At 45.7% G+C, this 27,372-nt stretch overlaps 1 protein-coding gene across 1 annotated transcript in view; it reads left to right on the forward strand.

Moving 5' to 3' along the window:
* Positions 1-27,372, forward strand: part of DENND5B (DENN domain containing 5B) — a 151,184-nt gene that overhangs the window by 105,650 nt on the left and 18,162 nt on the right. Inside the window, exons 7-12 of the mRNA XM_040972237.1 lie at positions 1,801-1,951; positions 9,349-9,442; positions 14,963-15,094; positions 16,206-16,358; positions 17,053-17,131; positions 22,845-22,926. Coding sequence (XP_040828171.1) covers positions 1,801-1,951; positions 9,349-9,442; positions 14,963-15,094; positions 16,206-16,358; positions 17,053-17,131; positions 22,845-22,926 — 691 coding nt within the window. The remainder of the gene's footprint in view (positions 1-1,800; positions 1,952-9,348; positions 9,443-14,962; positions 15,095-16,205; positions 16,359-17,052; positions 17,132-22,844; positions 22,927-27,372) is intronic.

Raw genomic sequence — 27,372 nt, forward strand, 5'->3', positions numbered from 1 at the left:
AACCTTAGAAGACTAACAGTAGACTCCCGACCTCTCAAAGCAGGCATTTAATAACTCCTGAGTGCCGAGTGGCCACTGGCGGTATACTCGCTGAACCGCAGCCTTGGGTTTTACTCCCTGTGACTGTTTAAAAAGTAAACCCGAGGGTAATTCATTGTGGATCATAGCTTTTCTTGTTTAAAAATGTCTGAAGGATAAGAGAACCACTTGGTATCAGTTGGATTTCTCTCTCATTTTAAATCCAGTGAAAAAACTGTTTCTACCTCTCCCTCTGCCTTTCACAAGGACGGAAATAGTCATTGGCAGAAATGGGATTTTGTAGTGTTTCACAGAATATGAGATTGGCGGGAACTCCAGAGAAATCTGTGCTATGAATCCAGGAACTTTTTTGCCCAAGCTGTCCACTAGTTTGTTATTTAGGTACTAGTATGTATAGAGAATATTAGCAGGGTTGCCAAGAGCTAGGGGATATTGCTGCAAATTAAATAGCATTTTATTTTAATATATAGCATTCTTTTGCCCTGCATTGAATGTACTGTTCAAGAAGTTACAAGTTGCATGTTAAAAAAAAAAATAACAGTGAAATTCAGCACGATTCTGGCTAGATTCCCTTGGGTTGTGAGAGCAGATGAGGGAATCTTCCAAGTACATATGTAGCATCTTGAACTTCTGGTCATAAAGGATAGTAGGAACTTGTGGGCACCATCTGTAGTCCTGCCATCAAAACAGACAGCTGGCGTGGGCGGAGCCACTTTGTGATCTGACACAATATGACATTAATATTCTTTCACCAAGAGTACAGTGTCGAGGGTAATCGCCTCCTCGGCCCATCCCCCTGAAAAGCTGTAGAAAGTGTCTGGGGAGTGGCCAGCAGGACTCAATCTGCCAGTGTCAGAAAGGACCACAATGAACTGCACAAGATGGGCAGCCCTGTGGGAAGATCTCTGTGTTGGCCGCCCGCAGTTGTTGCTTCTCCTCCTTTGTAGCCATCTCTGGGCAAAGGTTGGAGGCCAAGGTTGGCTCTTGGGTAGCGTGTGTTCCCTTGAAGTTTCAGTTAGGGAAGCCCAGAAGATGACAAGTTCTTTTAACCAGAGAAATAGATCACTGTTTGATAGTTTAACATCCCTAAAAACAGGATATCGACTGAGTCCCAGCTTGTCGCTTGTTTCCTGCAAAAGGCCAGTTTCTTATCCTCTGGACATTCTCTGGATGCCTACTTGTTTGTTCTCTGCCTTCCCTCTTGATCTAATAAACACTCCTAAGTGACCCCTACTAATGGGAATGTGACTGCTGCTAAAAGTAAGCTAATAAACTTCACACCCTTCCTTGTTTTTACAGATGGAGAGCCGTGAATATGTAAGGGGTCTTAATGGCACGAAAATGTAAAACAATAAGGCCACTGTGCTGATCGCCCCTTCCCCCTTGACATCATCTTTCAGTTCCAGTGAAACACTGTACGCACCCTTGTTTTGTGTACCTCTTGTGCTTCAGGCCACATTTTCATTAACAATATTGAATTTCTCACTTAAGAGAAAACTGTTACAGTTCCAAATTGCAGAATTTTCAGCCCTTCTGTCATTTTGACGGAAGCAGAAGATATAGGAAAATTAATCATCCAGTATTTACTGAAGATTAACTTTTTCATACTCACATTACACTGGTTTCTGAACAGCCTTTGTAAAAGTGTGTCACAGTGCCAAGACGAGTGAGTTCTCTGTAGGTGCATGAGTAGAGAGTAAGCATTATTTGTAAAGGTTTAGCAACAAAGTGTGTCTAATTTATTATAAATTTAATTTATAGCACAGTCAATTGAGCAGAGACTGATGAAAATGGATCACACTGCCATCCATCCACATCTCCTCGACATGAAAATTGGTCAAGGCAAATACGAGCAAGGATTCTTCCCAAAGTTACAGTCCGATGTCTTGGCCGCAGGACCAACCAATAACAAGTAAGCCTGTTCTCCCCCCGAGTGGCTGAGTGAAGGAAGGAAGGGCGTGTGCTCCACAGCCCTGGGCTTCGGATCTGCCAGGCTGCTTTTAATCAGAACACATTAGCCTTTCTCACATACAGAGTGCTGCTCTAGGTGCACGTGATTTTTACATCAGCCATAAAAAGAGACATCCAAGAACAAGGAAAGCGCACTTGGGTCTGGCCACACGGCAAGGACTCTAGCTGCAATGGGAACACTGACAGTATCACTGAGGGAGTTTGAGTTTTATTATCTGCGTTAGTTTTTACAGCTACCATAACAAGTACCATAAAGTCAGTGGCTTAAAGCAACAAGAATTTTTTTTTTAAGATTTATTTATTTTTATCACAAAGTCAGATATACAGAGAGGAGGAAAGACAGAGAGGAAGATCTTTCATCCGGTGATTCATTCCTCAAGTGAGTGCAATGGCCGGTGCTGCGCTGATCCAAAGCCGGGAGCCAGGAACCTCCTCCGGGTCTCCCACACGGGTGCAGGATCCCAAGGCTTTGGGCCATCCTCGACTGCTCTCTTAGACCACAAGCAGGGAACTGGATTCTAGTCCATGTTCTGAATATGATTATTTGGGATCAAGAGAGTTCTTCATTTTAAGTGAATACAGGTGTTTTATTAAAGACATGGCTTACACGAAAGAACCCAAAGTGAGTGATATTGGGGAACATGGTAAGTCAGGAAGAGCAAACTTCATGGGGAACTAACAGTTCTAGAATTTGATTCAGTCTTAACCACTAACCTATATAGGAACCTTGTACAAGTTGGAGTCACTTCCTTTTCTCATCCAAGAACATTCCAACAGTCTATAGTGTCTATGGTTCCTTTCTTTTTTCTTTTAGGATTTATTTATTTATTTGAAAGGCAGAAGGACATAGAGCAAGATCTTCATTCACTGGTTCGTTCTGCAAATGGCTCCAGTGGTGAGCTGGGCCAGGTTGAAACCAGGAAGTAGAAACTCCATGACTGGCAGAAACTCATGTATGTGAGCCTTTATGTATTGCTATCCAGCCCCATTAGCAGGGAGCTGGATTGAAAGTAGAATAGCTGGAACAGTGAACTGGCAGCCCAATGTGGGGTGCAAGCATCCGAGGTCACTGCTTAACCCATGCCACAATGGCCTCCTTTGTGATTCCTTATTAAAGAACCTCAGAGAAGAAGCTGGAACTGGCACTCTAATGATAGCAGATTAAGCTGCGCCTGCAATGCCCGTATCCCATATGGGCACCAGTTCATGTCCTGGCTGCTCCACTTCCAGTCAACTCCCTACTAATGTGCCTGGGAAAGCAATGGACCCAAGTACCTGGGTCGTTGCATCCAGGTTGGAAAACTCAGAAGAAACTTTCTGGCTTTGCTGTACCTCAGCCCCGGCTTTTGCAGATATTTGGGGAGTGAGTCAGCAGGTGGAAGACTCTGTCTCTCTCTTTCTCTCTGTCTCTGTAGTTCCACCTTTCAAGTATCTAAAATAAATCCTTAAAAGAGTGAGAAAGTCTCAGAGATGAAAGTGAAAAGGAGCCAGGACAGTGGGAAAGAAAGAGGCTCCAAGTCTGAAGTCCCAGACTAGGTGTGTGAGCAGAGAATGGCGGGCGCTGCCAGTGTTTCAGTGATAACGTGGTGTCCGAGGGGCAGGGAGAAGGAGCACAAGTCCCTGATTGCAGATCTGCCTGGCCTGGTGTGAATGACAAGTGACGTGAGAGTTCTTGGAAGATAGCTTACAACAGTAAGGTTTCTACTCTTGTGGGGTCTGGTGCGCCAGATTGCACGTTTTTGATCCTTGCCTTTATTTCCTAGGTTGTGTGTCTTGATTCTGTAGGTCAGAAAAAGATATAACAAGGTAAATTGTCTGAGATGACGTGAGTATGGTATGGAGTTAGACATTGTGTAGATTTCTTGGGATTCATATCTGATAGAATTTGCATATGCTTGCGTTCAAGTTTGTACTTAGTATCATAGTTTTTTGTTGTTATTAAAGTCCAGGTTTTTGAAAGTACTTTTATTGGAAAGGAAGAGGTACAGAGAGTAAGAAGAGACACAGAGAGAAAGATCTTTATTCTGCTGACTCACTCCCCACATGGCTGCATTGCCAGAGCTGGGCTGCTCAGGAGCCAGGAGCATCAACAGGGGGCTGGATCAAAAGTGGAGAAGCTGGGACTCAAACTGGTGCCCATATGGGGTGCCTGCACCGTGGATGGAGGCTTAGCTTGCTGCAGCGCAGTGCTGGTCCCGAGCGCCATAGTTCTAATAACCTTAGAGAAATGAAACCTTGCTCGTTTTCCTAGCACACCAACTGAAGGTGTTTGTGGAGATGTGTTTCTGAAATGTGTCAGAAGTATCTGTTGAGTTAGGTTCAAATATGAGAAAGCAAACGCATCAAAAGAAAAAAATGGGGTGTGTGTGTGATTAAAGGGAACACTTTTCTATAGACACTGCTATTTCTTTTCCCTTCAGCATTTTAATTATCAGCCTCCACCCCTTACAGTTCTGTCAAAAAATTTGGAAATTTTCACCACAGCTTCATTTAAAGTAATTACTACCCTTCCTTCCAGCTTTTTTTTTTTTCTGCTTTCAGATAGACCTTCCTTGCCAGTGAGGCCTCCTGTGTGCCAGGAACAGAGGGTGGAGATAGAGGTGATGGTACTGCTTAGTGGGAGTGCCCGCCCCTGAGCTGGCTGGGCACCAGCTCCCGCTGCCGGCTTCCAGGACCTGGCCACTCGCCCTCATGCCAAGCATGTCCCAGTGCTGTACCTACTATTTTACCTACCCACTGTACAATTGCAGTTCAGAACGGGTCAGCAGTACAAGCTGAGATCACACAGCCAGAAACAGCCAGGGGCAGCTCACAGGAGCCCAAGCACCACATGCACTGTGCAGCTGTCCCTCTGATAAAGAGCTGAATGTGTTTTTTTTTTTTTCTATACCTTGGAAACCGTGTTACCGTTAGTAGCCTCCCGCCCCTTCCCCAGATTTTGAACAATCTAAGATGTATGGGAGTAGAGCAGTGAATATCCGTGGGATTTTACCTCTGCCCTATGCTGGGGTCTGTGGCAGGAGGTGGACCCAAAAGAACTGGGAGAGACCTTTGGGAACCAAGGTCCAGCCTCGGGCACCGTCTTCCCCCAGAAGAGCCACGTGGAGCAGTGATGGATATCAGAGAGCTCGTCCCTGGCAAATGGCACTGTTGTCAGGGGCTGGTAGGAATCCAAGCTTGCTTTAGCAGCAGAGTCAGGGCTAGAACCCAGGCCTCCTTACTGCCTGCACCTGTCAGTGCTGTCCCACTTCAAACACTTGGGAAGGAAGCACTGTTCAGTTATATAAAAGCATTGTTCACGAGAATGAAACCTAACCACTGAGAATGAAGAGGGAGACCAGCGTGTTTGTAAGCTGAAGGAACTTGGTTGAAAAAGAAAATTGGTGATACAGGAAAGGAAGTACTTGGTGGGGTGTATTGAGAAGGGCAAGAGGTGACTGGTCAACGATAAAGACGGGAGAAATGACTTTGAACCCAGGCCCAGATTTTACACTTCGCAGTCACAAGAAAGATGGAAGATCCTTTTTCTGTGTGCGTGATGTCAGTGTGAATACAAGACAAAAACAAGGAGCAAGGTGGCACATCAGCGGTATGGGACACTTGAGGGGAGCTTTTACAGTGCTTTCAGATCACCCGGGCAGATGGGGGACAGCAAGAGGTAGTCCGCATGGGAATATGAGAGTGGAGAAGTAGTGAGGGTCAGGCAGGTGAGGGGGAGACTGACTCCAGAGAGGAAGGAGGTGCGGCACAGGGGCTAGAGGGGGAAGTCCGGCACATGGTGGTGGCTTAGGGTCTCCAAGGTAGCAGAGCTCTGGTGGGCACTACCTTAGTGTGACATCCTGGCTGTGACCTAGGGGGCCCCATGATTGTAAAGCTGTGTTTACACAATCAGTACTCCTTAGCAGGGAAGAAAACTGACTCTTTGCTGAATGAGAATGACATGAACAAGTGATTGTGAGAGATAAGAGTTAGGTGGTTTGAGTTCTCTGTTCTCATTTGGTCCCTGGACTTGAACAGCTAGGTTGGCTGCAGAAACCTCTTTAAGTAAGAGAAAGGTTAATGAGTATCCGTCAGCCCCTCATGTTGCCCAGGGCAGGCCCACAGGTTTCAGGCATATTTATTATGAAATTGTTAACAAAACGCAAAAGGTGTAGAAGCCAGAGTATTGGAACTGCAAGGCAGCTTAGCTGCCAGCCACTCAGTAGCAGAGACATACAGGATTACCAGGGTTTTATTATAAATCACAGAATGAGGTCACTGCTAACTGACCGTGTGCAAGCAATGGCGTGAGGTCAGGTGTCAGAGAAACAAGCAGAGGCCTGGTTATGTAGAACTCAGAGCCCATGGAAACGACTTTGTGTTTTAGGAAAGTCATTTTTCCTATGTGTTTTGGTATTGAGTGTGTAATTAGTGTTTTTTGAGAACAGCTGATAAATACAGGCTTTCGTCTCAGAGCAGTCACGCAATTACAGGTCCACAAGGAACCGCAGGGGCAGCAAGTTCAGCCTTGTACCTTACAGATGAGGAATTATTGATTTGGATCTGAAGTTTAGAAAAAAATGTTCCTAAATTTGTTTTATTCTTGCATGACACTAGAATTAAATAATTCTAAATGATGCATTTTTAATTTTCCTTTGTGTTAAAAAATTTATATTTACTTTGAGCAAGCCAAGGCATCCCAACTAAAAGCCTAATGTAAACAGGGACTAAATTAAGATCTGACTTGTTAGTGTATACAAATATTCAGTGTGTTACCTCTTCCAGAATGCTACTGATTTATTTGAGAGGAAGTGATAAAGTCAAAGAAAATTCTCTGTTGCTAGGTCATTCCCCAGTTGGACACAATGATCAGAGCTGGGTTGGACCAAACACAAAAGCTGGGAACTCAGCCCAGGTCTGTCTTGTGCTTGAGCCATCACCCACATCACCTGTTGGCTCCCAAGGACTCCATCCGCAGGAAGCTGGGTCAGGGATGCAAACCAGAGATTGAACTGTGCTGATGTGGATCGTGAATAGCTTAGCTGCTAGGACAAGTATCTATTCCCTAACTTCTATTTTTTTTAAAGATTTGTCTATTTTTATTGGAAAATCAGATACACAAAGAGAAGGAGAGACAGAGAAGAAGATCTTCTGTCTGATAATTCACTCTTCAAGTGGCCATAGTGGCCAGAGCTGTGCTGATCTGAAGCCAAGAGTTTCTTCCAGGTCTTCCACGCGGGTGCAGGGTCCCAAGGCTTTGGCCCATCCTCGACTGCTTTCCTAGGCCACAAGCAGGGAGGTGGATGGGAAGCGAGGCCACCAGGATATAAACTGGCATCCACATGGGATCCAGGTGTGTTCAAGGCAAGGATTAAAGCCACATGGCCGTAGAGCTAGCCCTTAACTTTTATTTAAAACATTTTTTTAAATTATTTTATTTTGGTAATCTGATAATTTTACATAGTTGATTACACACAAAGGGTCAAGGGCTACAGGAAAGTGGGTAAAAAATTGTTTTTAATTTACTTTTATTTGAAAAGCATGCATTTCAGAGAGGAGACGTAGAGAAAGGTTCTCCATCTGGGCAAAAGGCAGACAGCCAGATAGGAAGTGGAGCACGCAGGACACAAACTGGTGCCCATGTGGGATCTATAGGGCAGAGAATTAGCCTGCACGCCACCATGCTGGCCTCCCCCCTTTTTTTAAATTCCACTTTTTTTTTTTATTAAAAGTATTACTTGTAACAACAGCTGCACATATTTGGAAATCTGCTAAAAGCGATTGTGCTGTGTTTGTGCTGGGTGAATTATATGGTCTTTTAGTTATATCTCAGTAAAACTGTTAAAAAAAAAAAAAGGCGGAGGGGGAGCAGGGCCCGGCGCCATAGCGTAGCAGTTAAAGTCCTCACCTTGAATGTTCCAGAATCCTATATGGGTGCCGGTTCTAATCCCAGCAGCTCCACTTCCCATCCAGCTCCGTGCTTGTGGCCTGGGAAAGCAGTGGAGGACTTCCCGAAGCCTTGGGACCCTGCACACACGTGGGAGACGTGGAAGAGCTCCTGGCTCCTGGCTTCAGATCAGTGCAGCTCTGGCCATTGAGGTCACTTGGGGAGTGAATCATCAGACAGAAGAGCTTCCTCTCTGTCTCTCCTCCTCTCTGTATATCTGACTTTCCAATAAAAAATACATCTTTAAATTTAAAAAAAGTGGGCAAACATTTGGTGCAGCAATTACAGCACTGTGTGGGAAGCTCAGATGCAAGGGCCAGGGTTCAAGTGGTTTTTCCGCTTTGTGATTCCACCTTCCTGTTTAGGGCAGGGACCTAGGTATTTGAGCAGATGAAATCTGAAATACCTGGGTCCCTGTCGCCCTTACGGGGGATCTGGATTGAGCTCCACACTCCGCCACCAGCCTAGCCTTGCCCCAGCTCTGACAGACCTTTGGGGACTGAGCCAGTGGCATTAAAATCTTTCTTTGTATTGCTTCTCAGCCTTTTGGCTAAGGTCAAGTATAAAACCTTTTCTTACATCAATCTCAGTCCCTCTTTTACTCTCACACACTCTCTCTCTCTCTCTCTGCCTTTCAAATAATAAATAAATCTTACAACTGTTACGAGGGGACTAACATGGTGGCACACCAGGCTGAGCCTCTGCCCTGTGGCACCAGGATCCCATTCAGGCACCAGTTCGTGTTCCAGCTGCTCCACTTGCCATCCAGCTCCCTGCTTGTGGCTTGGAAAAGCAGCTGAGGGCAGCCCAGGGCCTTGGGGTCCAATACCCACAAGCTCCTGGCTCCTGGCTTCTAATCAGCTCAGCTCTCTGGGTGTTGCAGTGATTTGGGGAGTAAAGCAGCAGATGGAAACTCTTCTCTCTGTGGAAAAAAAAGTAGTAAAAATCTGCCTTTTAAGTAGAAATAAATCAGTCTTTTACAAAATAATGTGACAAGGTGGGCGTTGTGGCACCGTATGGGGTAAGCTGTCCCTTTGCCGTATCAGAGTGCCTGATTTGATTTGTGGTCACTTGTTTCCTGCCAGTGGGCCTGGGAAGGCAGCAGATGGTGGCCTAAGTGACTGGGTTCCTGTCACCCTCACATTGGAGGCCTGGCCTTCCCATGCCCCCCGCCACCCTCACCAGCTGTTGCAGGCATTTGGGGAGTAAAATTCTCTCTCTCTCCCCTACACACATTGTGCACACTTTGCTTTCCAGTAAAAGGAATAGTCTTTTTTTAGAACATATAACTTAAACATATTTTAAATGCGCTGATTAAAAAGTAGATACTGTCCACTTTTGTGTTCAGTTTTTCCGATTCAAAGGCAAGGGCTAGCTTTTTCTTGAGTGGTTTTAACTTGCTTCCTCTGCAGCCGCTGGGTGAGTCGCAGCGCCACGACGCAGCGCCGGAAGGAGCGGCTTCGCCAGCACTCGGAGCACGTTGGCCTGGACAGCGACCTGCGGGAGGTAGGTGTGCGGGCAGAAGCCAGGAGCTGGGCCTTTTCAGCCCAGCAGGCACTGCTCTGCAGGCTTTTTTGCCTTCCTTTTAAAAACTGTTCAGATATATTTTTAAATACTAATTCTTTTTGTGCTTATAGCTAAAAATACCATTTTTCTATTTTTGTTAATTTTAATAAGCCTAAAATAAAACTCTTTTAAAAAAAAAAGGCTTTCCATGTAAAAGCCCGGATGAAGGCTGAGTTTAGGGTGCATTTTCGGTCAGTATATCCACTGTAGGCAGATGAATTCGGCGTTTATCATTCTGAATGTAGATGTGTCTGCCTGTGCTTTGTCTTTGATTTGCTGACATTTTTAAAAAAGTGTTTTCAAACTGTCATACACATCAGATCCTTATGCTTTATTTGAATTCTTTGAGAACAAATTATAATTACACATTTGGATAAGTATAAGTAAGTTTTGATTATTTGTTATAATCTAAAAATATGCAATCAGAAGATAATAACGTTTCTAAACTCAAATGTATAGAAATAAAGCAGGAAACATCAAAATTCTGCATCTTTGTTAGTATGTTCCTGCATCTATGATTTTAAACATCTCGGGAGCCGAAGTGTGGTCCATGTCATGGTTGGGGTTTTTGCTGCTCCGTTTCCTGCCCTGGCCATTTTGCTGTGGTTTTATCATATGCATGCCTGTTTTGCCTCTCTCTTTTTCCTTGTCCTGCTTTTTCTTTCTCTTTTCTGTTCATTTTGTGTGTGTGTTTTATTTTTTTGCTTTCTGTCATTGGCACTTCTCCATCCTGCTAGCCTTCAAGGGAATTTGAGATCTGTCAGAACTCCATGGCATTCTGGGAGTGGGATCAGGGCCCACCTCCTCCTGCACGACTTCCCAAAAAATCCTTCTCTGAGTGCTGCCTGGTACGTCGCTGCCAGAGCTTGTGCTGAGTGCCCCCGAGTGAGCCACACGCGTGTGTGCACCTAGTTCTAGAAGGCGTCACGTCACCTCAGGTGTGACCCCTCGGCTGCTGTCCTCCTGCCCCAGCCCCAGGGCCACTGCTTCGTCTCGAGTCTGGTGGCTTGTGCTGGCATGTGCTGCTGTGAATATTTCCGTGTTGTTGACAGTGCCGATCGCCCTTCATCAGGGGGCCGTGGGGACGAGGACACCAAGTAGCAAATTGCTTTAAAACATAAACTGCTTTCCAGGTAAGCAATTTGCAGAGTTGCAGAAGTGACTCAGTTCCACATCAAGAAGCTTTTCTATTTGCAGTTTTATAAACACTTCCTTTTCTATTTGCATATTTTTACATGGTCAGAAAATCCAGTCAGCTTCATAGAATCTCAGTGCTAAGAGGTATTGCTGAAGTCTTCCTGTCCAGTGAGAAGTGCAGGAAACTTGACCAGTTAAGTGCACACACAGCAGCAGAGCTGCATCCCGCTTCCAGCCGTTTTCTGTCGTCACTGACCTGCAAGTGGCTGCACTGAGTGCTGTCCATCTGAGGGCACAAGACCTTAGGCTCCTGCTGGTAGCCTCCCGCTCCCGGCCCTCCGCTGCGGCATTAGTTCAGATATATTTAATCCTACAGTGGTTTTCTCAGTGGTTTAACAACAGTTAAAGGGGTAGTGTTTAGCAGAACACTCAAGGAGAACCTGTATTGAAGAGTATAACTACTCTTTACTATTTATTGAGTTAGAACACATGTATTCTTTTTGTTTAATGAACTTATTCTTTAAGATGTTTAAAGATGTGTTTGTTTGAAAGAGAAAGCAGGAACAAGAGAGAGACAGAGGGCTTCATTTGCTGGTTCACTCCCATAATGACTACAACAGCCAGGGTGAAGCTAGGTGCTAAAGCCTGGTGCTAAGCATGCCATCCTGTTCTCCCACATGGGAGGCAGAGGCCCAGCTTCCACCGCCTTCCCTGGAGTGTTAGCTGGGTCTGAAGTAGAGCAGGTGGGACTTCAGTTTAGGATGCCAGGTTCACAGTGACAGCTTAACCTGTTACACCACAGCGCCAGCACGATGATATATTTTCATAGGTATCTTCTAGTCACTTATTGCTTTTGTTATCATCAGAAATAAAGAATATTGTAGAAATCTCGAATAGATTCAGGCTGCTTCCATCTGTAAAGAAATAGACTTTATTAGTACAACATTCCCTTGGGGGACGGGGTGGAGTTTTTGGCACATTTGGGGATGATCGTATCCCATAGTGGAATGCCTGGTTCAAATCGTGGTTCCTCCACTTCTAATTCTGCTCTCCCCACTAGCACACCCAGGTAGGTAAATGATGGCTCTGGGGGTCAGCACAGTGGCTCAACTGGCTAATCCTCAGTCTGCAAGTGTCAATATCCCATATGGATGCTGGTTCATTTCCTGCCTCCCTGGGAAAGCAGCAGAGTATGACCTAAAACCTTGGAACCTGACACCCACATGAGAGACCTGGAAGAAACCCCTCACTCCTGGCTTCAGATCAGCTCAGCTCCAGCTCTTGTGGCCATTTGGGGAGTGAAGAGGTAGATGGAGGATCTTTCTCTCTCATTCTCTCTGTCTTGGGTACTTGTATTCCTGCTGCCCAGGGAGATGGAATTGCAGACCCCTGGCTTCATTCTAGCCTGCCTGAATCTAGCTTTTGTGGGCATTTGGGAAGTGAGCCAGTGTTTGAAAGGTGTATATGTGTGTGTGTGTGTGTGTGTGTGTGTGTGTGTGTGTGTGTTACCTTTCAAACCAAAGTGAGAACATTCTTTATGGCTACCCATTACTGCGTGCCGTGTTTACCCTCAAGACCTGGCCCAGTGTCTGGCCTGTGTAGAGACAGCCTGGCTGCTCAATCTGAGGAAGGGTCTCCTTCCTCACTGCCCCACCGTCTCGTGTTGTTTCTGCACACATCGGGGGCTGTTGCTGTACTCTGGCCCCAGCAGAGATGCTCAGAAGGAGGCGTCACATCTGACCCTGTGGAGACCTGGTAAATAGGATCACTTAGAGGGCAGTCTGGAATTTCACTGGGAAACCATGCTGGGAAAACATTTATCCTAGTGGTTAAAACGCATCCTGTATCAGAACACTGGGCTTCTGTTCCTAGCTCCTGACTCTAGCCTGTTGTTAGACAGACCCTGAGAAACAACAGGAATGGATCAAGTAATTGAGTTCCTGGCATCCCTGTGCAAAGCCTGGATTAAGTTCCAAGATCTCAGCTCTGTCCTTAACCTCAGCCCCAGCTGTGGCAGACACCTGGGGAATGAACCACTGAATGGAAACGTACTGTCTCTTTTCTCTGGTTCCCTCCCTCTTTTCCTCCCTCTCTTCTTCTTTTCTCTCTTTTCTTCCTTCGCTCTATCTTTTCCTTTCCTTTTCTTTTCTTTCTTTCTCTGTTTCTTCCTTCCTTTCTCCTTCCATCTCTCCCTCCCTCCCTCTCTCTCTCTTTTGCTCCCACCCTACCTTCACCCTTCCCCCTTTCAAATAAAGAGTTGTTTTTTTTTTTAAGCTGATGCATGTGTTTCTGAAGAAGAAGGAAAACTTGAGGTCTCAAGCCTGGCGCAATAGCCTGGTGACTAAATCCTCACGTTAACATCAACCGGGATTCCATATGGGCACCGGTTTATGTCTCCGCTGCTCTACTTCCCATCCAGCTCCCCATTTGTGACCTGGGAAAGCAATAGAGGACAGCCCAAGGCCTTGGGATCCTGCACCCATGTGGGAGACCTGTAAGAAACGTTTGGCTCCTGCCTTCAGACAGACTCAACTCCAGCCATTATGGCCACAACATTTTGTTGATCTGTTCTAAGGTGTTCCAGGTCGAGCTTTCCATCATTTCATTACTGGAAAGCTAACTTTCAGGCTGTTTCCCATAGTGTTTGTTACATTTTTTAAAAAATATATTTGTTTTTTATTTTTATTGGAAAGTTAGGTGTACAGAGAGGAGGAGTGGCAGAGAGGAAGATCTTTCATCCAATGATTCACTCCCCAAGCTGCCGCAATGGCCAGAGCTGCACCAGTCTGAAGCTAGGAGCCCAGAGCCTCTTCCGGGTCTCCCACGTGGGTGCAGGGTCCCAAGGCTTTGTGCTGTCCTCGACTGCTTTCCCAAGCCACAGGCAGGGAGCTGGATGGGGAGGGGACCCACTGGGATTAGAACCAGTGCCCATATGGTATCCTGGCACATTCAAGACAAGGACTTCAGTTGCTCGGCTATCACACCAGGCCTGCTTATTACACTTAACTTGCCTAATGGTGATAATTGTCCTTCATTTCTCAGTTTACCCTTCTTTGTTTGAACCTCTAAAAAAATACTTGAAACAAGAAAGTGTGGGAAGCAGATGCCTTCAGAGTTCATTTGATTTTTAAATTGCTACTTAAAATGATTGAGCTAGAAAAGAAACATCATTTGTTAACATTCTCTTGATTGCAAAGGCTAGAAAGTGGCAGGCCTGCGAGCTGACTGCTGAATCCCTAACTGGACTTTCCACTGCTCTTACCAGATTTAGCCAATGACTTTCCTTCCGCAGGGGAAGTATATGAAATGCCCAAGTGCTCTTCTATGTAAAGGACTCACCCAGATCTAAATTACTTTACATATCTGAATTTCCCTTATGTGCCCGTGGGAGGACGTGCTATGCTGGCTCACTCTGCCAACTTATAATAATTTAGCACGTCACTGTCTAAATATGGTCCTAAAATGCTTGGATGTTTTGGAGACTGCCCTGTGATCCTGACGGAAGCATCCGGTGTCTGAGTGAGCCTTCCCAGGTAGCTTAGAAAGAAGAGCCATCACAGTACGTTACGTGCTCATCAGACGTCGTGGTTTTCTTTAATGAAAATCCCCAAGCCAGCTGTCAAAGAGCAGGGCACCAGAGGCACTGCGACCGTGAGCACTGCAATCCCCTTCCCCCTGACCATGGAACAAGCCAAGGGAGAGGACAGGCCTCCGACGCATGTCCTGCTTTGTCCTGAGGTTGGTGGGCACGCTCTGTGCTCCCTCAGGTAGGCTGAGGAGTGCTCGCGTCCACTGATGGACTCGAGATGGTGAAGCTGCTTGTGGCGGGCGTTCAGAGTGCCTGCTTTTACCATTGTGGCTTGGCTGAAGCCCAAGACAAGGTTGGAGAGCTGCCCTCTAGCCCTGGGTTACTGAGGGAAAGGGGTGGAGGAAAGCAGCCATCTGAGTGTCCTCAGCTGCTGCCCAGTGTTTCCCCCAGCTTGTCATCCAGATCCCAGCCATGGTCTTGACCAGTCACAGCTTTGATGGTCCCCAGTAAAAAAGACGAAGCTAAATAAAACTCCACCTCATTTTGAATGGAGTTTTGTTTGGATGGAGCTTTAGCTCCTTGGAGCCTCAGTCACCCTGCTTTCACGGCAGTTAACAAGTTGTTGGGGAGGACAGGCACCCTCTGCCTGTGCACACGCTAAGGCCGTTGCACATTGCACATGCTCCTTTAGGGCTTTACTGCATCTTGTTTGTTCCTGCACGTGTTTGTGTAAGGTTACGTAGCTTAGAGGAATCTCTGCTGTTCATGCCTTAAAACTGCTCTTTAATTTTTAGAAATACATGCAAGAGGCAAGAAGTTTAGGGAAGAACCTGAGACAACCCAAATTGTCAGACCTCTCTCCTGCGGTGATTGCACAAACCAACTGGAAGTTTGTAGAAGGCTTGCTAAAAGAATGTCGGATGAAGGTATGTATTGCTCCCTGGGGCCAAGCAGCACACGTTCATGTCTACAGCATGTGAGGTCAGGTGACCACAGCTAACCCTGGAAAAGCCTTGACTGTGGCCGAGACCCACATGCTCTATCCAGAAGTCACGGGCCTCCATGTCCCCTCAGGGATGTGGGAACCCTGTGTGGTTCCCTCAGCCTCCCCACACATTGCTGTCCTCCCTGCCAGTTTGTGTACATACTGAGCCACCCAGGAATTGCATCATTGTGAAAATGTGAAAGCACATTTTCGGTGATTGTATGTAACTGGGTACGGCTTGACCTGCGCATGAACCTGCACCCGCATACCCTTAAGGAAGAAGACCTTAGCTGTGTGTGTTGCACACTGTTCTCTCAGATGTCTGTATTGTCAGAAGTAGTAACAAAATGCTAAGACCCAGAATGTCAGCTTTGCCTGTACCTCCAGATTTATTTGACAGGCATTTCTTAAGTTCATTACCTAAGTATTCAGTAAATGCACCATGCTCATCTTGGGCATACAGCCACCCAGGGGAAGAAGGTTCTCAGCCAACGTGTGCTGTACGGGAGCTACAAGATGGGTGCCCGTCAATTTTAGTCTAAACTGGCTTCCATTCCCTTCTATTTTTGGTGCGTACTCATGAGCAGTGCCAAGCTAGAAGAGGGAAGGAAGAGCAGAAAAGGAAGACGTCAGAGTTCTCCAAATGCTTGGGGCTCCCTGTGTGCAGTTCCCTGCAGCGTGCCGGGGAGCTGGGCACAGACGGACTCCATCCCGGGACACTGGCTGTTCTTAGTCAGCTGTGACTGCCAGCGTCACAGAGGTTCACACTGCAGTGTGGTCGGGCATGAGCAGTTTTTTCACCATGGGGACACGTCACAAATACTGTTTACTTTCTCATTAGTGACCCTATAATTCTCTGGGAGAATAGTGAAACACAGATAATATTACTTTGGCTGGTTGGCCATCTCTGTGCAAAGCGTGATGAAGAAAAGTCACTGTCCTGCTGCAGTCCCAGCCTCTGTGTGTGTGTGTGTGTGTGTGTGTGTGTGTGTGTGTGTGTGTGTTTGGCTTCGCAGCTGGGCTAAAACTTGTGACCGTACTTGATGTTTCAGACAAAACGAATGTTGGTGGAGAAAATGGGACACGAAGCCGTAGAACTGGGCCATGGAGAAGCCAACCTCACAGGCTTGGAGGAGAATACCCTGATTGCCAGCCTCTGTGACCTCCTGGAACGAATCTGGAGCCATGGCCTGCAGGTCAAGCAGGTAACGGTCTCGAGAGGTTGTAGAATGCCCACATGGGTGCCAGGGGCATTTTAATCCCAATCGCATACACAAGCACATAACAAGAGATAACTAACTGCCAAGTGGACGGATCTGGGTAGCTTTCCTGGAGCAAGAAGGGTAGAACAGCAGCACGCTAGAGGCTTTGTCCCCTGCCGGGTCCTGGAGTTGGCACCTTCTGTCGTTGCCAGGTGAGACTGAGTAATTCGGGTGGGAAGATTCCAGTAGTCTCTGTCCTTGCTTCTCTGGCTTCCCTTTGTTTTTTCTGATGTGCGCATGTTTATTTCTTCCTCTGCTTTTCTCAGTCTCTGCTCTCTGATGGTTTCCTGTCATTGCCGCTCCTTGTACACTCTGTAAGTGGTACACGGATGCTTAGTGTGCCGCCAAAACCTCTCACTTTCCTGGGTAACAGTGTGGCCAACATAGACAGCCCCAATCCCATTCAGTCAGGAGCAGCCAAGCTGGCATCTTGCATCGCTGTGCCTGCCCTCCTGCCAGTCTCTCAGTGGACAAGGGATGGCCCTTCGAGCACAGCAGGGAGACACCCAGGATCTGATACGCCAGGAATGGAAGAGTTTGGGTCACCAAACCTCTAAGTGGCCATCATCGTGAGAAGCTTTTTGTTGCTCAATTACTTCTTCAAAAGTGACAATTTTTGTGTACCTTCTTGTTTCAGGGGAAGTCAGCCTTGTGGTCACATTTAATTCAGTTTCAGGACAGGGAAGAGAAACAGGAGCACCTTGCAGAATCCCCAGGTGAGAGGCACTGGCTTTGGCTTGCACTGTGGCTCCTGTAGATCCCGCGGCACTGGACCATGACAACAGACATTGTTGCATCTTCTCAGAAATCATTCATGGTTATCACCACTGTTTACCAGCCATGAGACCCAGCAAAAGTCACTTGACATCTCTGCGTCCTCAGCTACAGTCTAGGGAAAAGATACTGGCTGTGTCGTGCTGTTCCGGTTCTCGGTTTCCTCACCCTGTATTTCACCTTCTTGTTTCTGAAACAATTTCCTACTTTTGATTATTTGTACACAAACCTTCAGAATGTTTTCCATGAACCTCTACTTTTACCTACAAGTTAAATAGGCTTTCCTAAGTTGTTTTTCTTGTTTTTGTCCAAGATTTACTTAAGTATATGAGAGGCAGAGTGTCAGACAGAGAGGGAGAAAAGGAGAGAAAGAACTTGTTGGTTCACTTTCCAGTCAGTCATAATGGCTGGCACTGGGCCAGGCTGAAGCCAAAAGCCAGGAATTTCATCTGACCCTTATGCTTTGGTAGTAGGGCCCAACTAATTGGAACTGCCTTCCCAGGTACGCTAGCAGGTAACTGGATTGGAAGCACAGCAGCAGGGACAATATGCAAAGCAAGAGCTTACTACCCACTGTGCCACAAGGCCAACCCCAAGCTAAATGGCCTAACTAATGCTTCTTTTTTTTTCCCACGAAGAGGCATATTTTACTTTATGTAAATGACCATCTAATTCACAAAAAGTAGAAGGGATAATGGGAAGCTAATAGAAATAAAATGTTTTAAGGCCCGGTACAATAGCTCAATAGCCAACACCTCACCTTGTGTGCCCAGGATCCCAGTTCGTGTCGTGGACTGCCCCACTTCCTATCCAGCTCCTGCTTGTGGCCTGGGAAAGCAGTGGAGGACGGCCCAAAGCCTTGGGACCCTGCATTGCATGAGAGACCCAGAAGCAGCGCCTGACTTCGGATTGGCTCAGCTGCAGCCACTTGGGGAGTGAACCAGCAGATGAAAGATATTTCTCTGTGTCTCTCATTCTCTCTGTAAACATGATCTGCCTTTTCAATTAAAAAAAAAATGAGTAAATCCTTTTTTAAAAAAAAAATAAAAGAAGGAATGTTTTAAAACAGGCAGTTGTTTGAAAAGCTTTATAAAGTTTTGAATTATTTCAAATTTAGAAAAACATATAAACTAAAAACTAACTTAAGAAATAAAGTATTGGGGTTGGTGCTGTAGCATAACAGGCTAAGCCTTGCCCTGTGGTGTTAGTATCATATATGGCCACCAATTCAAGGTAAGGATTTGTCCTCTGAGCCATTGCACCAGGCAAAAATAAATAAATAGGACCTGGGGTGGGTGGGAGACTGGGTGGGGCTTCTCCTCAATATTCCCTTTAGCCCTTGTAACTTTTTACCCTAATCAACAATATAAAGATTGCCAAAATATAATTTTAAAAAATTAAATAAATGAATAAATCTTTTAAAAATATTATGTTAATAATTCCCTTTTGAAAATAATAAGAAGAAATAAAGCATTACAAATACGGCTGAGAGCCTGGCATGGTAGCCTAGTAGTTAAGGTTCTCACCTTGAATGCGCTGGAATCTGATATGGGTGCCAGTTCCTATCCCTGCTGCTCAACTTCCCATCCAGCTCCCTGCTTATGGCCTGGGAAAGCAACTGAGGACAACCCAAAGCCTTGGGACGCTGCACCTACGTAGGAGACCTAGAAAAAGTTCCTGGCTCCTGGCTTTGGATTGGCTCAGCACCAGCCGTTGTGGTCACTTGGGGAGTGAATCAGAGAATGGAAGATCTTTCTGTCTGTCCTTCTTTCTGTAAATCTGCCTGTCCAATAAAAATAAATAATATACTAAAAAAAAAAATACAAATGTGGCTGTAATACCTTGTATCCATCCCCAATTCCTTTTTCTCCACTGCCCTTACACGGCAAATTAGCTTAAATATGTTTTTTATTATTGGAAACTTCATTTGTAATTGTTGAATGAGACAGAAAAATGAGTTTGATGCTGCATTGTCCTGAAGCTGTGAAATAGAAGAGCAAGGTCCTAATGTCCCAGGCAGTAGTTACAAGAAAGTAGATCAGGTATAAAAGCTTTTCCACGGCAGACCTTGTGGCACAATGGGTTGAGCCACTGCTTGTGATGTTGGCCTGAGCTAATTTCCTGCTAATATCCCCGGGAGGCAAGTTGATGATGACCACAGTGAATAGGTCCCTGCTACCCTTGAGGGAGACCCAGATGGACACTCTGGCTCCTGGCTTTGAGCTGTTGTGGGCAGTCAGGAAATGTACCAGTGGGTACAAGATTGTCTCTGTCTCTCTACCTTTCCAACAAATGTATTGTTAAAAACGTGTAGAAAGCATTCTCTAATATCTATCTCCTCTGCCTTTTTGTCAAAAAAAAGCAGTATATGGCCCAAAATTGTCTCCAACAGAAAATGGAACTGTTCAGACTTAGTACTGTAACCACAGCAGCTTATCCTAATTTTAAAAAGTAAATTCCCGGGCTCGGCGCGGTGGCGCAAGTGGTTAAGGTCCTCACCTAGCACGCCCGGGATCCCATATGGGTGCCGGTTCTAATCCTGGCAGCCCCGCTTCCCTTCCAGCTCCCTGCCTGTGGCCTGGGAAAGCAGTCGAGGACGGCCCAAAGCTTTGGGACCCTGCACCCACGTGGGAGACCCGGAAGAGGCTCCTGGCTTCGGATCGGCATAGTATCGGCCCGTTGCGCTCACTTGGGGAGTGAATCATCGGACGGAAGATCTTCCTCTCTGTCTCTCCTCTCTGTATATCCGCCTTTCCAATGAAAAAATAATAAAAATAAATCTTTAAAAAAAAAAAAAAAGTAAATTCCCAAGACAGAATAGCCACTTGCAGGATGAAAAATTGGAAAGCCAAGCTTAGTTGAGGCAGCATAATGGGAGCCTTTGGTTTTTGGGGCTCATGTCCAACTGCTAGGATGTGAGAAGCTTTGCGGTTTTGTTGGTCGAGCACTGGGTAGTTCCGTTGGAGAGCGGAGCGCTAGCTTCTGCAGGGTCCTTCAGTTCGTCACTAGTGAGCAAAGCAAAACTCTGGGGTCCACACTGAGAAGTGGAAAATGTGTCAAAGCCTCTGGCAGGCAGCATCTGTGCTGCAGTGTCGCATAGTGTGAGAATCACACGGTTGGGGCATGGCAGCTGAGACTGCTGGGCTCATCCATCCGTGTGTTAGAGTGCCTGGGTTGGAGTCCCAGCTCCGTTTGCCAGTTCAGCTTCCTGGTAATATGTAATAAAGGAGGCAGCAAACGACTCAAGCGGATTGGGTCTCAACACCTGGGTGAGACACTCAGGTGGAGTTCTAGATTCAGCTTAGGCCTGCCACGGTCTGACTGTAGCAGACAGTTGAGGAGTGAATCAGGGAATGAAAGAACTTTTTCTCTCTGTGTTTGTCATCCTTCCCCTCAAAAGTAATATTTTTTAATGAATTACACAAGTTATTTTACTGTTTTTTAAATGAACACAAGTTAATTAACAATCTTAATTAGGATTAATATGAGCCATGTAGCTTTTGAAACTAAAGTTCGTTGTCTGGAAGGGTGAATTTTATAAATATTGTTCTAATACTTCTGGTGATTCAACCAAAGAAGTTGGGAGTTAAAAATATGAAACAGTGAAATATGTACCAAGACCTCAATCTAAAAACAAAAGACTTTGTTCTTGAAAAACAATATTGTGTTCCAACTGTGCACACCTACACAATTTTAACTCTGCGAGCTGTGGGAGTTTTGACCCCTGACACCTGCCTTGAGCCTCCAAGTCCTCTCTCAGCAAAGTCTCAGAATGCAGTTCGTCCTATAACAGGGACTCTCTGTTCCCCAGAGATTTCCATTTTGAAACGTAGCAGGGGTGGGTGTTGATAGCAGCAGTTTAGACACGGCTTGGAAGCCTGAGTTCTGGTCACACATCTCTGTTCTCCTTCCCAGCCTCCTGCTGATGTGCTGTCGGTGGCGAGCAGTGGTGCCAGGGGAGACCCAGATGGAGTTCCCTACTCCCAGTTTTGGCCTGACCCAACCCCAGCTGTTCCAGGCATTTGGGGAGTGAACCAGCTGGTGGAAGATCTCTGCCTCTCTGCCTCTTAAATAAATAGATAAAACCATGCTCTGTGCCCTACCCTCACACCCTGCAGAGAACTTAAAAGATCCATGTGCCATTCAGTAGTATAGCGTTTTGGGTACAGCGTTTCAGAATGACGTACGGATCTCTTAAACACTGATCCAGCTCCTGTCTCTAAGATGCTGCATTTAAATGCTAATTCTGGATCTCACCTGCGAATTCACTCTTTAATCATCGTCCTTCCACAAAAGTTTTCTGTTAGTTACGTATTTGCCCATAGACTGTGTATGTGGTTATACAGAAGTAACGTCTCTGTCGTTGGTCTGCTTGCTGTCTTCACAGGCAGTTAAGTCAGCTGCAGATTCCCTGTAACCAAGTATTAAATCCGTGAATCTCCACGTTGAAACAGTGGTCTCTTGCCTGCAAGTACTTTGTAGTAAGAAATAGTAGTGAAAGTAAACGTTTTCATGGTTTATAAATTTCTCCCTTGGCTAGCATAGACATCCAGGAAACTTTTTTAGATTCTGGCTCTCCAAATGGAAACCCCTTAAACCCCTCACCTGGCTCTGCACCTGGGCTTCCAAGCTCTTCCTCTGAAACTGCTAATAAGCCATATAGGAAAGTACTTCGGTGTTCTCTACTCTTCTGTTCTGTTTTTAAAGATAATTTACTGAAAAGGTAGAATTACAGAGAAAGAGAGGCAGAGAGAGATATTCCATGTGCTGGTTCACTGCCCACATGGACTGGAGTCGAACCAGTCCTAAACCAGGAGGCAGAAGCTTCCTTCAGGTATCCCAGCAGCCTGAGGACTTGAGTCATCCTCCCTTGCTCTCCCTGGCACAGTATTAGGGAGCTGGATCAAAAGCGCAGCCACCCCTAGAGAGTGCTTTGAAATGGAATAACAGGTTAGAAGCAGGTGTTTGGCCTAATGGAGCACGGTTCCCAGTCCAGCTTCCTGCTGATGCACATCCTGGCAGGCAGCAGGTGAGGGAACAGACAGCTGGGTTCCTGCCATTCCCATGAAACGCCTGCCTTGAGCTCCAGGCTGGGTGTGCTCCTGGACCAGCTGCTGCCGTTAAGTTATTTAGGAAGTATACTAGCAGACGTGAGATACTCTGTCTCTCAAATAAATAAAAACATCGAAGTAGAAAGATACCAGATGGAAGAGCTCAAAGCATTGGGTATTTTTAGTATCCCCTTCTGGCCTTTAGACTGTGTGACTTCAGTCCCCTAGCAGACATAAGTAACAAACTCAGTAGCTTGTGTTATAGACACGGCTGAGATGTGATTATCCAGTTATTAAAACGCCTTTAGAAAATACTGGCGCTTACGGCCACAAGTTTTATATGTTAATGTTTATTAGCTGGATTTTTGTTTTAAGTAGCATTTGAATTTCAAAGTCAACCTCAAATTAACTACAAAGAAAATAACTGGTTGACAGTTTCAATAAAGTAGCAGCAGTCAGGGAAGAGGATTTGAAGGTTTTGGTTGCCTTTAAAATGAGTCTTTTTCAAAGCAGTTTCAAAACACTTATTTATAGAATGTGAGCAGTGTGGGTTTTGAGTCTTTGCTGATATTCTCTAATGCTTTGTTGGTATTTTTCCACATAGTTGCCCTGGGACCAGAAAGAAGGAAGTCTGACTCGGGCGTCGTGCTCCCCACACTCAGGGTCTCCTTGATCCAGGACATGAGGTATTTTTTTTTTCTTCATATTTTCAGCCTCTGTTGTTCAGATGATTATGGCTGTGTGTAACTTTGGCTTTTGTTTTCTGAAGAAGGTGTTCCAACCATTTGTCTACTTGCACACTGTAATTTGTTTACTTTTGCTTTTTTTTCTGCATTAAACTCAAGGGGAATATGCAGCTTCGAAGAGTTTTGAAGCCTCTAAGCCTCTGAATTATTTTATAATTTATTGTGTCCTTTTTTAAAATTCAAACACTCACTGCCTGTAGATACCAAAAAAAAAATCTGCAAACACTGGCAAGCTGCTTGGCAGGAAAATTGCTGTCAGATAGATTGTGAAGCACATACAGGCCTGGGGATTATCACTTCCAATTACTGATCTTAGAAATCTTTAGAAGGCACCAAGATATTTGAAACTGGTTTATTCAGTGAGGAAGGCCAAGTTTTTTTTTTTATTCCAGATTTATTAGGCAGAATATGTATTTAATTGTGGCTTTAAAGTGAGTGCCACATCAACAATAGCTGTGGTTCTTTTGAATTTCTTTCTTTTTTTTTTTAAAGATTTATTTTATTATTTTTATTGGAAAGGCAGATATACAGAGAGGAGAGACAGAGAGGAAGATCTTCCGTCCGATGATTCACTCCCCAAGTGAGCGCAACGGCCGATGCTATGCCGATCCGAAGCCAGGATCCAGGAACTTCTTCTGGGTCTCCCACGCGGGTGCAGGGTCCCAAGGCTCTGGGCTGTCCTCGACTGCTTTCCCAGGCCACAAGCAGGGAGGTGGATGGGAAGTGGAGCTGCCAGGGCAAGAACTGGCGCCCATATGGGATCCTGGAGCGTTCAAGGCGAGGACTTTAGCCACTAGGCCATGCCGCCGGGCCCAATAAATAAATCTTTAAAAAAAAAAAAAAAAAGACGATCTTTCCTAGTTGCTCTTCATACTCATGCTCTACTTTATAATTAACTCTCAGCTGGCACGCTTGTCTTCTTGGTTGTGAGTTCTTGGCAAGTCCCTCATTGTAGACTCTTAACTACTGCCCCTTAGCAGCCAAGTAATACTCGAAACCTTCATTTTGTTCGGTGTGAACAGAGGTTAGGTTGCCTGCTTCCCTGAGCCCTGCTGTCTGCTGGGCACATACCTCTCTCTGCACTTCCTGCCTCCCCATGTGTCCTCTCAGGCAAACACCCTGGAGCCAAGAGACTTGATTGCTCATGGTGGGTGAGTCTAGGCACCAGTGTGCCTCGAAGCTGGCGTGATCAACAGCAGTGCCCTTTCTTTCAGCCTCTCGCTGCCCTGGGCCTTCACAGATGCCAAGCATTAGCAAGTCATGAGCTACAAAAATGGATTTTTTTCTTGTTCTAAGAAGGAAGTCTAGGACAGTCAGTAATTTATATAATCCCTGTGTATGAAAAGGAGTGTCATCACAGTGCTACAATTGCTTCCAGTTTCTTTCCAGAATAATAACATGTGATTATGATAACGATTATCAGAGACAAAACATTTCATGATCTCAGTTGTGAGTGTAATAAACCTAATATAGTACTCTAAATATATCTGAATATATATGAATATAATTAGGTTTATACTAATAAATCTCATGTATTACTCTGAAAATATCAGCAAATGAACAGGCTGTCCAAGAAAATCCTAGGAATATTCCTTGTTGGATGAAGAGATTAAAATATTTGAGAGTGAGTTACCTAATCCTTCTGTAATTTTTTTAAGTTTTTATTTATTTCATTTGAAAGGCAGACACATGGAAGCACATAGAGAACAATCTTCTCACCTACTGCTTCACTCTCCAAATGCCAGGCAAAAGCCAGGAGCCCAGAACTCCACGCGGGTCTCTCAGACTGGTGGCAGAGATCTAAACACTAAAGCAATCACCTGTTACCTCCTAGCTTACACTCTAACAGGAAGCTAGATTGAGCCAAGAACTTGAACCATGGTGTTTGTTATGGAATTTAAGCATGCCAAGTGACAGTTTAACCATAGCACTAAATGCCTACCCCATGTCTAAATGTATTTTTCTTATTTATTTCAAAAGATATATGGAGAAACAGATCTTCATGTGCTAGTTCTATTCTCCAAATGACCATAAAAGCCAGGCTGGGCCAGGTCAAAACCAGAAGCCAAAGCTTCTTCTGGGTGTCCCACATGGATGGCAGGGCCCAAGCACTTGGGATCTCGTCCACTGTTCCATTGGCAGGGAGCTGGATCAGAAATGAAGCAGAAGTGGCAGCCTAACTTTCTGCCACAACACTAAGCTCCCATTTTATTTTAAGATTTATTTATTTTTATTGGAAAATCAGATATACAGAGAGGAGGAGAGACAGAGAGGAAGATCTTCCGTCCAATGATTCACTTCCCAAGTGAGTGCAATGGCCGGTGCTGCGCAAGTATGGAGCCAGGAGCCAGAAACCTCTTCCAGGTCTCCCACGTGGGTACAAGATCCCAAGGCTTTGGGCTGTCCTCTGCTGCTTTCCCAGACCACAAGCAGGGAGCTGGATTGGAAGTGGAGCTGCTGGGATTAGAACTAGGCCCTATTTTAATTTTTTAAAGATTTATTTATTTTTATTAGAAAGGCAGATTTGCAGAGACAATGAGAGACAGAAAGATCTTCCTATCTTTTGCTTCATTGCCCAAATGGTCACAATGGCTAGAGTTGAGCAGATTCAAAGCCAGGATCCAGGAGTTCTGGGGTGGTGGCAAGGAATTCTTAGACTGGAGAGATATCTAAAGACTTCTTGGAAGCATTCTTTGCAGGAGGAAGTCGGGATCTCGATGATAAATGGAGTCCAGCAGGGGGGCTGGCAGGCACGGTATTGGAAGGCACATGGCCAGGACGTGGGCATTCTCTTCAGAGGGTGCCAAAAAGACCACGAATGGTAGGCCTTGAATACCAGCCGGAGCAGATCAGGCTGTATTCCATGAGCTTTTACAGGGCCTGGAGATGCAACAGTAAGGCAGTGATCGTGTAGGCAGGCTGATTGCCCTGGTGCTTGGGAACAAAGTGGGCTTGAAGGTTAGAGACCAGCGGCTGCACTTACCAACCTCATAGGTGGGGAGGGGAGTGCTGCTTGTCACCAAGGCTTCTCTGGACGTGTTCCAGTCTTCCCATGTCTTTAGAATCAGAGTTGTTCTCTACCTTGTCTTCAGTACAGAAGACCAGCGTTTAACCAGTTACAGTGGACTTTGATGTTAGCAAGAGGAATACTTAGGAGAAACATGTGCTGTACACTCCTGGCCTTGAACACGGCACACATCCCAAGTGCTCTTGAACTTGAAGTGGTTCATCCCTGAAGAGTCTACCTTGTTGGTTTTAGTCGATCGTCACTAGGGACGTGTCAGTGGCTGGGAGATTGCCAGTATTGTTTCAAAGGTTCCTATGGAAAGTGCCAGCTTGGCTTGCGTTGTCAAGGGCCCCCTCGCTCCCACCTCTATAGAGAAGACCCAAGGCTCCCTCGGGCTGCTTGCCTGGCTCCAGTTTTCTTCATTCACAGCTGTGGGAAATGATGTGTCCTAGCAGTTCTGAGAGGTGAGGAGAGGCTGACAAAGCATCCACAGAAAGTGACCACAGAGTGTTCATTCTCACTCGTTTTGAAACCACACTCTGGTGTCCTGTGCGATGTAACGTAATGTTTTGCATCTTGTCAAGAACGTTGAGGATCTGCACCTTCCCAATCAGGTGCAGAGAGAGGGAAGGTAAGAGGAAGGGAGGGAGCAGGAATATGGATGCGTGCACACACATGCATGTCTACATCTTGCCAGGAAGGCAGTTCCTATTCTGAACGCCTATGCTCTAGAGACACGGGGTTTGTGGCAGCGTTTATTACAGCTAGGATGTCTTGTTCTGGACATAAAATCAAAGGAAGGAATAGTGGTTCCAAGGACCAAAGGCTCTCAGGGTCTCACGGCAGCAGTTTTACCAACATCTGCCCTCTTTCAGGGCTCCTCCTCCCCATGCCTTAGGAGCAGAATCATTTAGGAAAATAGACACAGCCCTGCTGCGTATGTTGTCAGCGTCTACACAGAAGGCCGTGTGGACACCCCACATGGTTTCAGCTGAAGGCTTGTGCACAGTCCAGCTTGTAGAGCTTTAGGTTAACAGTGTAGTATATCTGATCTTGAGTGCTCTGGAAAGTAAGGTTTCCTGTGTTGCGTATGTTGTCTCAGGCAACTTGAAAAGTAATTCAGAATAAATTAAAGTTGTGTAAAATGTGAATATTCATCCTGTTTTATTGAGGTCAGGAATAATCAAGTGACTGTTTACAGGTACCTGAGGTTGAAACAAGAATGTAGTTAAGTCTGAACGAGTGAACAAGCTCCTGTGCTCCACGTTAGCTTGTCACCTGTATGCTTGGGTTGTAGTCACAGCTCCTTGGGGTCTCGCGTCATGATGCAGAAGGGAACCTGTTAAGGTTGGACCGGTGTGAACTGTATGACCATTGCT

This window comes from Ochotona curzoniae, unplaced genomic scaffold (genome assembly GCF_017591425.1).
Source record: "Ochotona curzoniae isolate NIBS_2020 unplaced genomic scaffold, NIBS_Ocur_1.0 contig_2235, whole genome shotgun sequence".
NCBI classification, from domain to species: Eukaryota; Metazoa; Chordata; class Mammalia; order Lagomorpha; family Ochotonidae; genus Ochotona; species Ochotona curzoniae.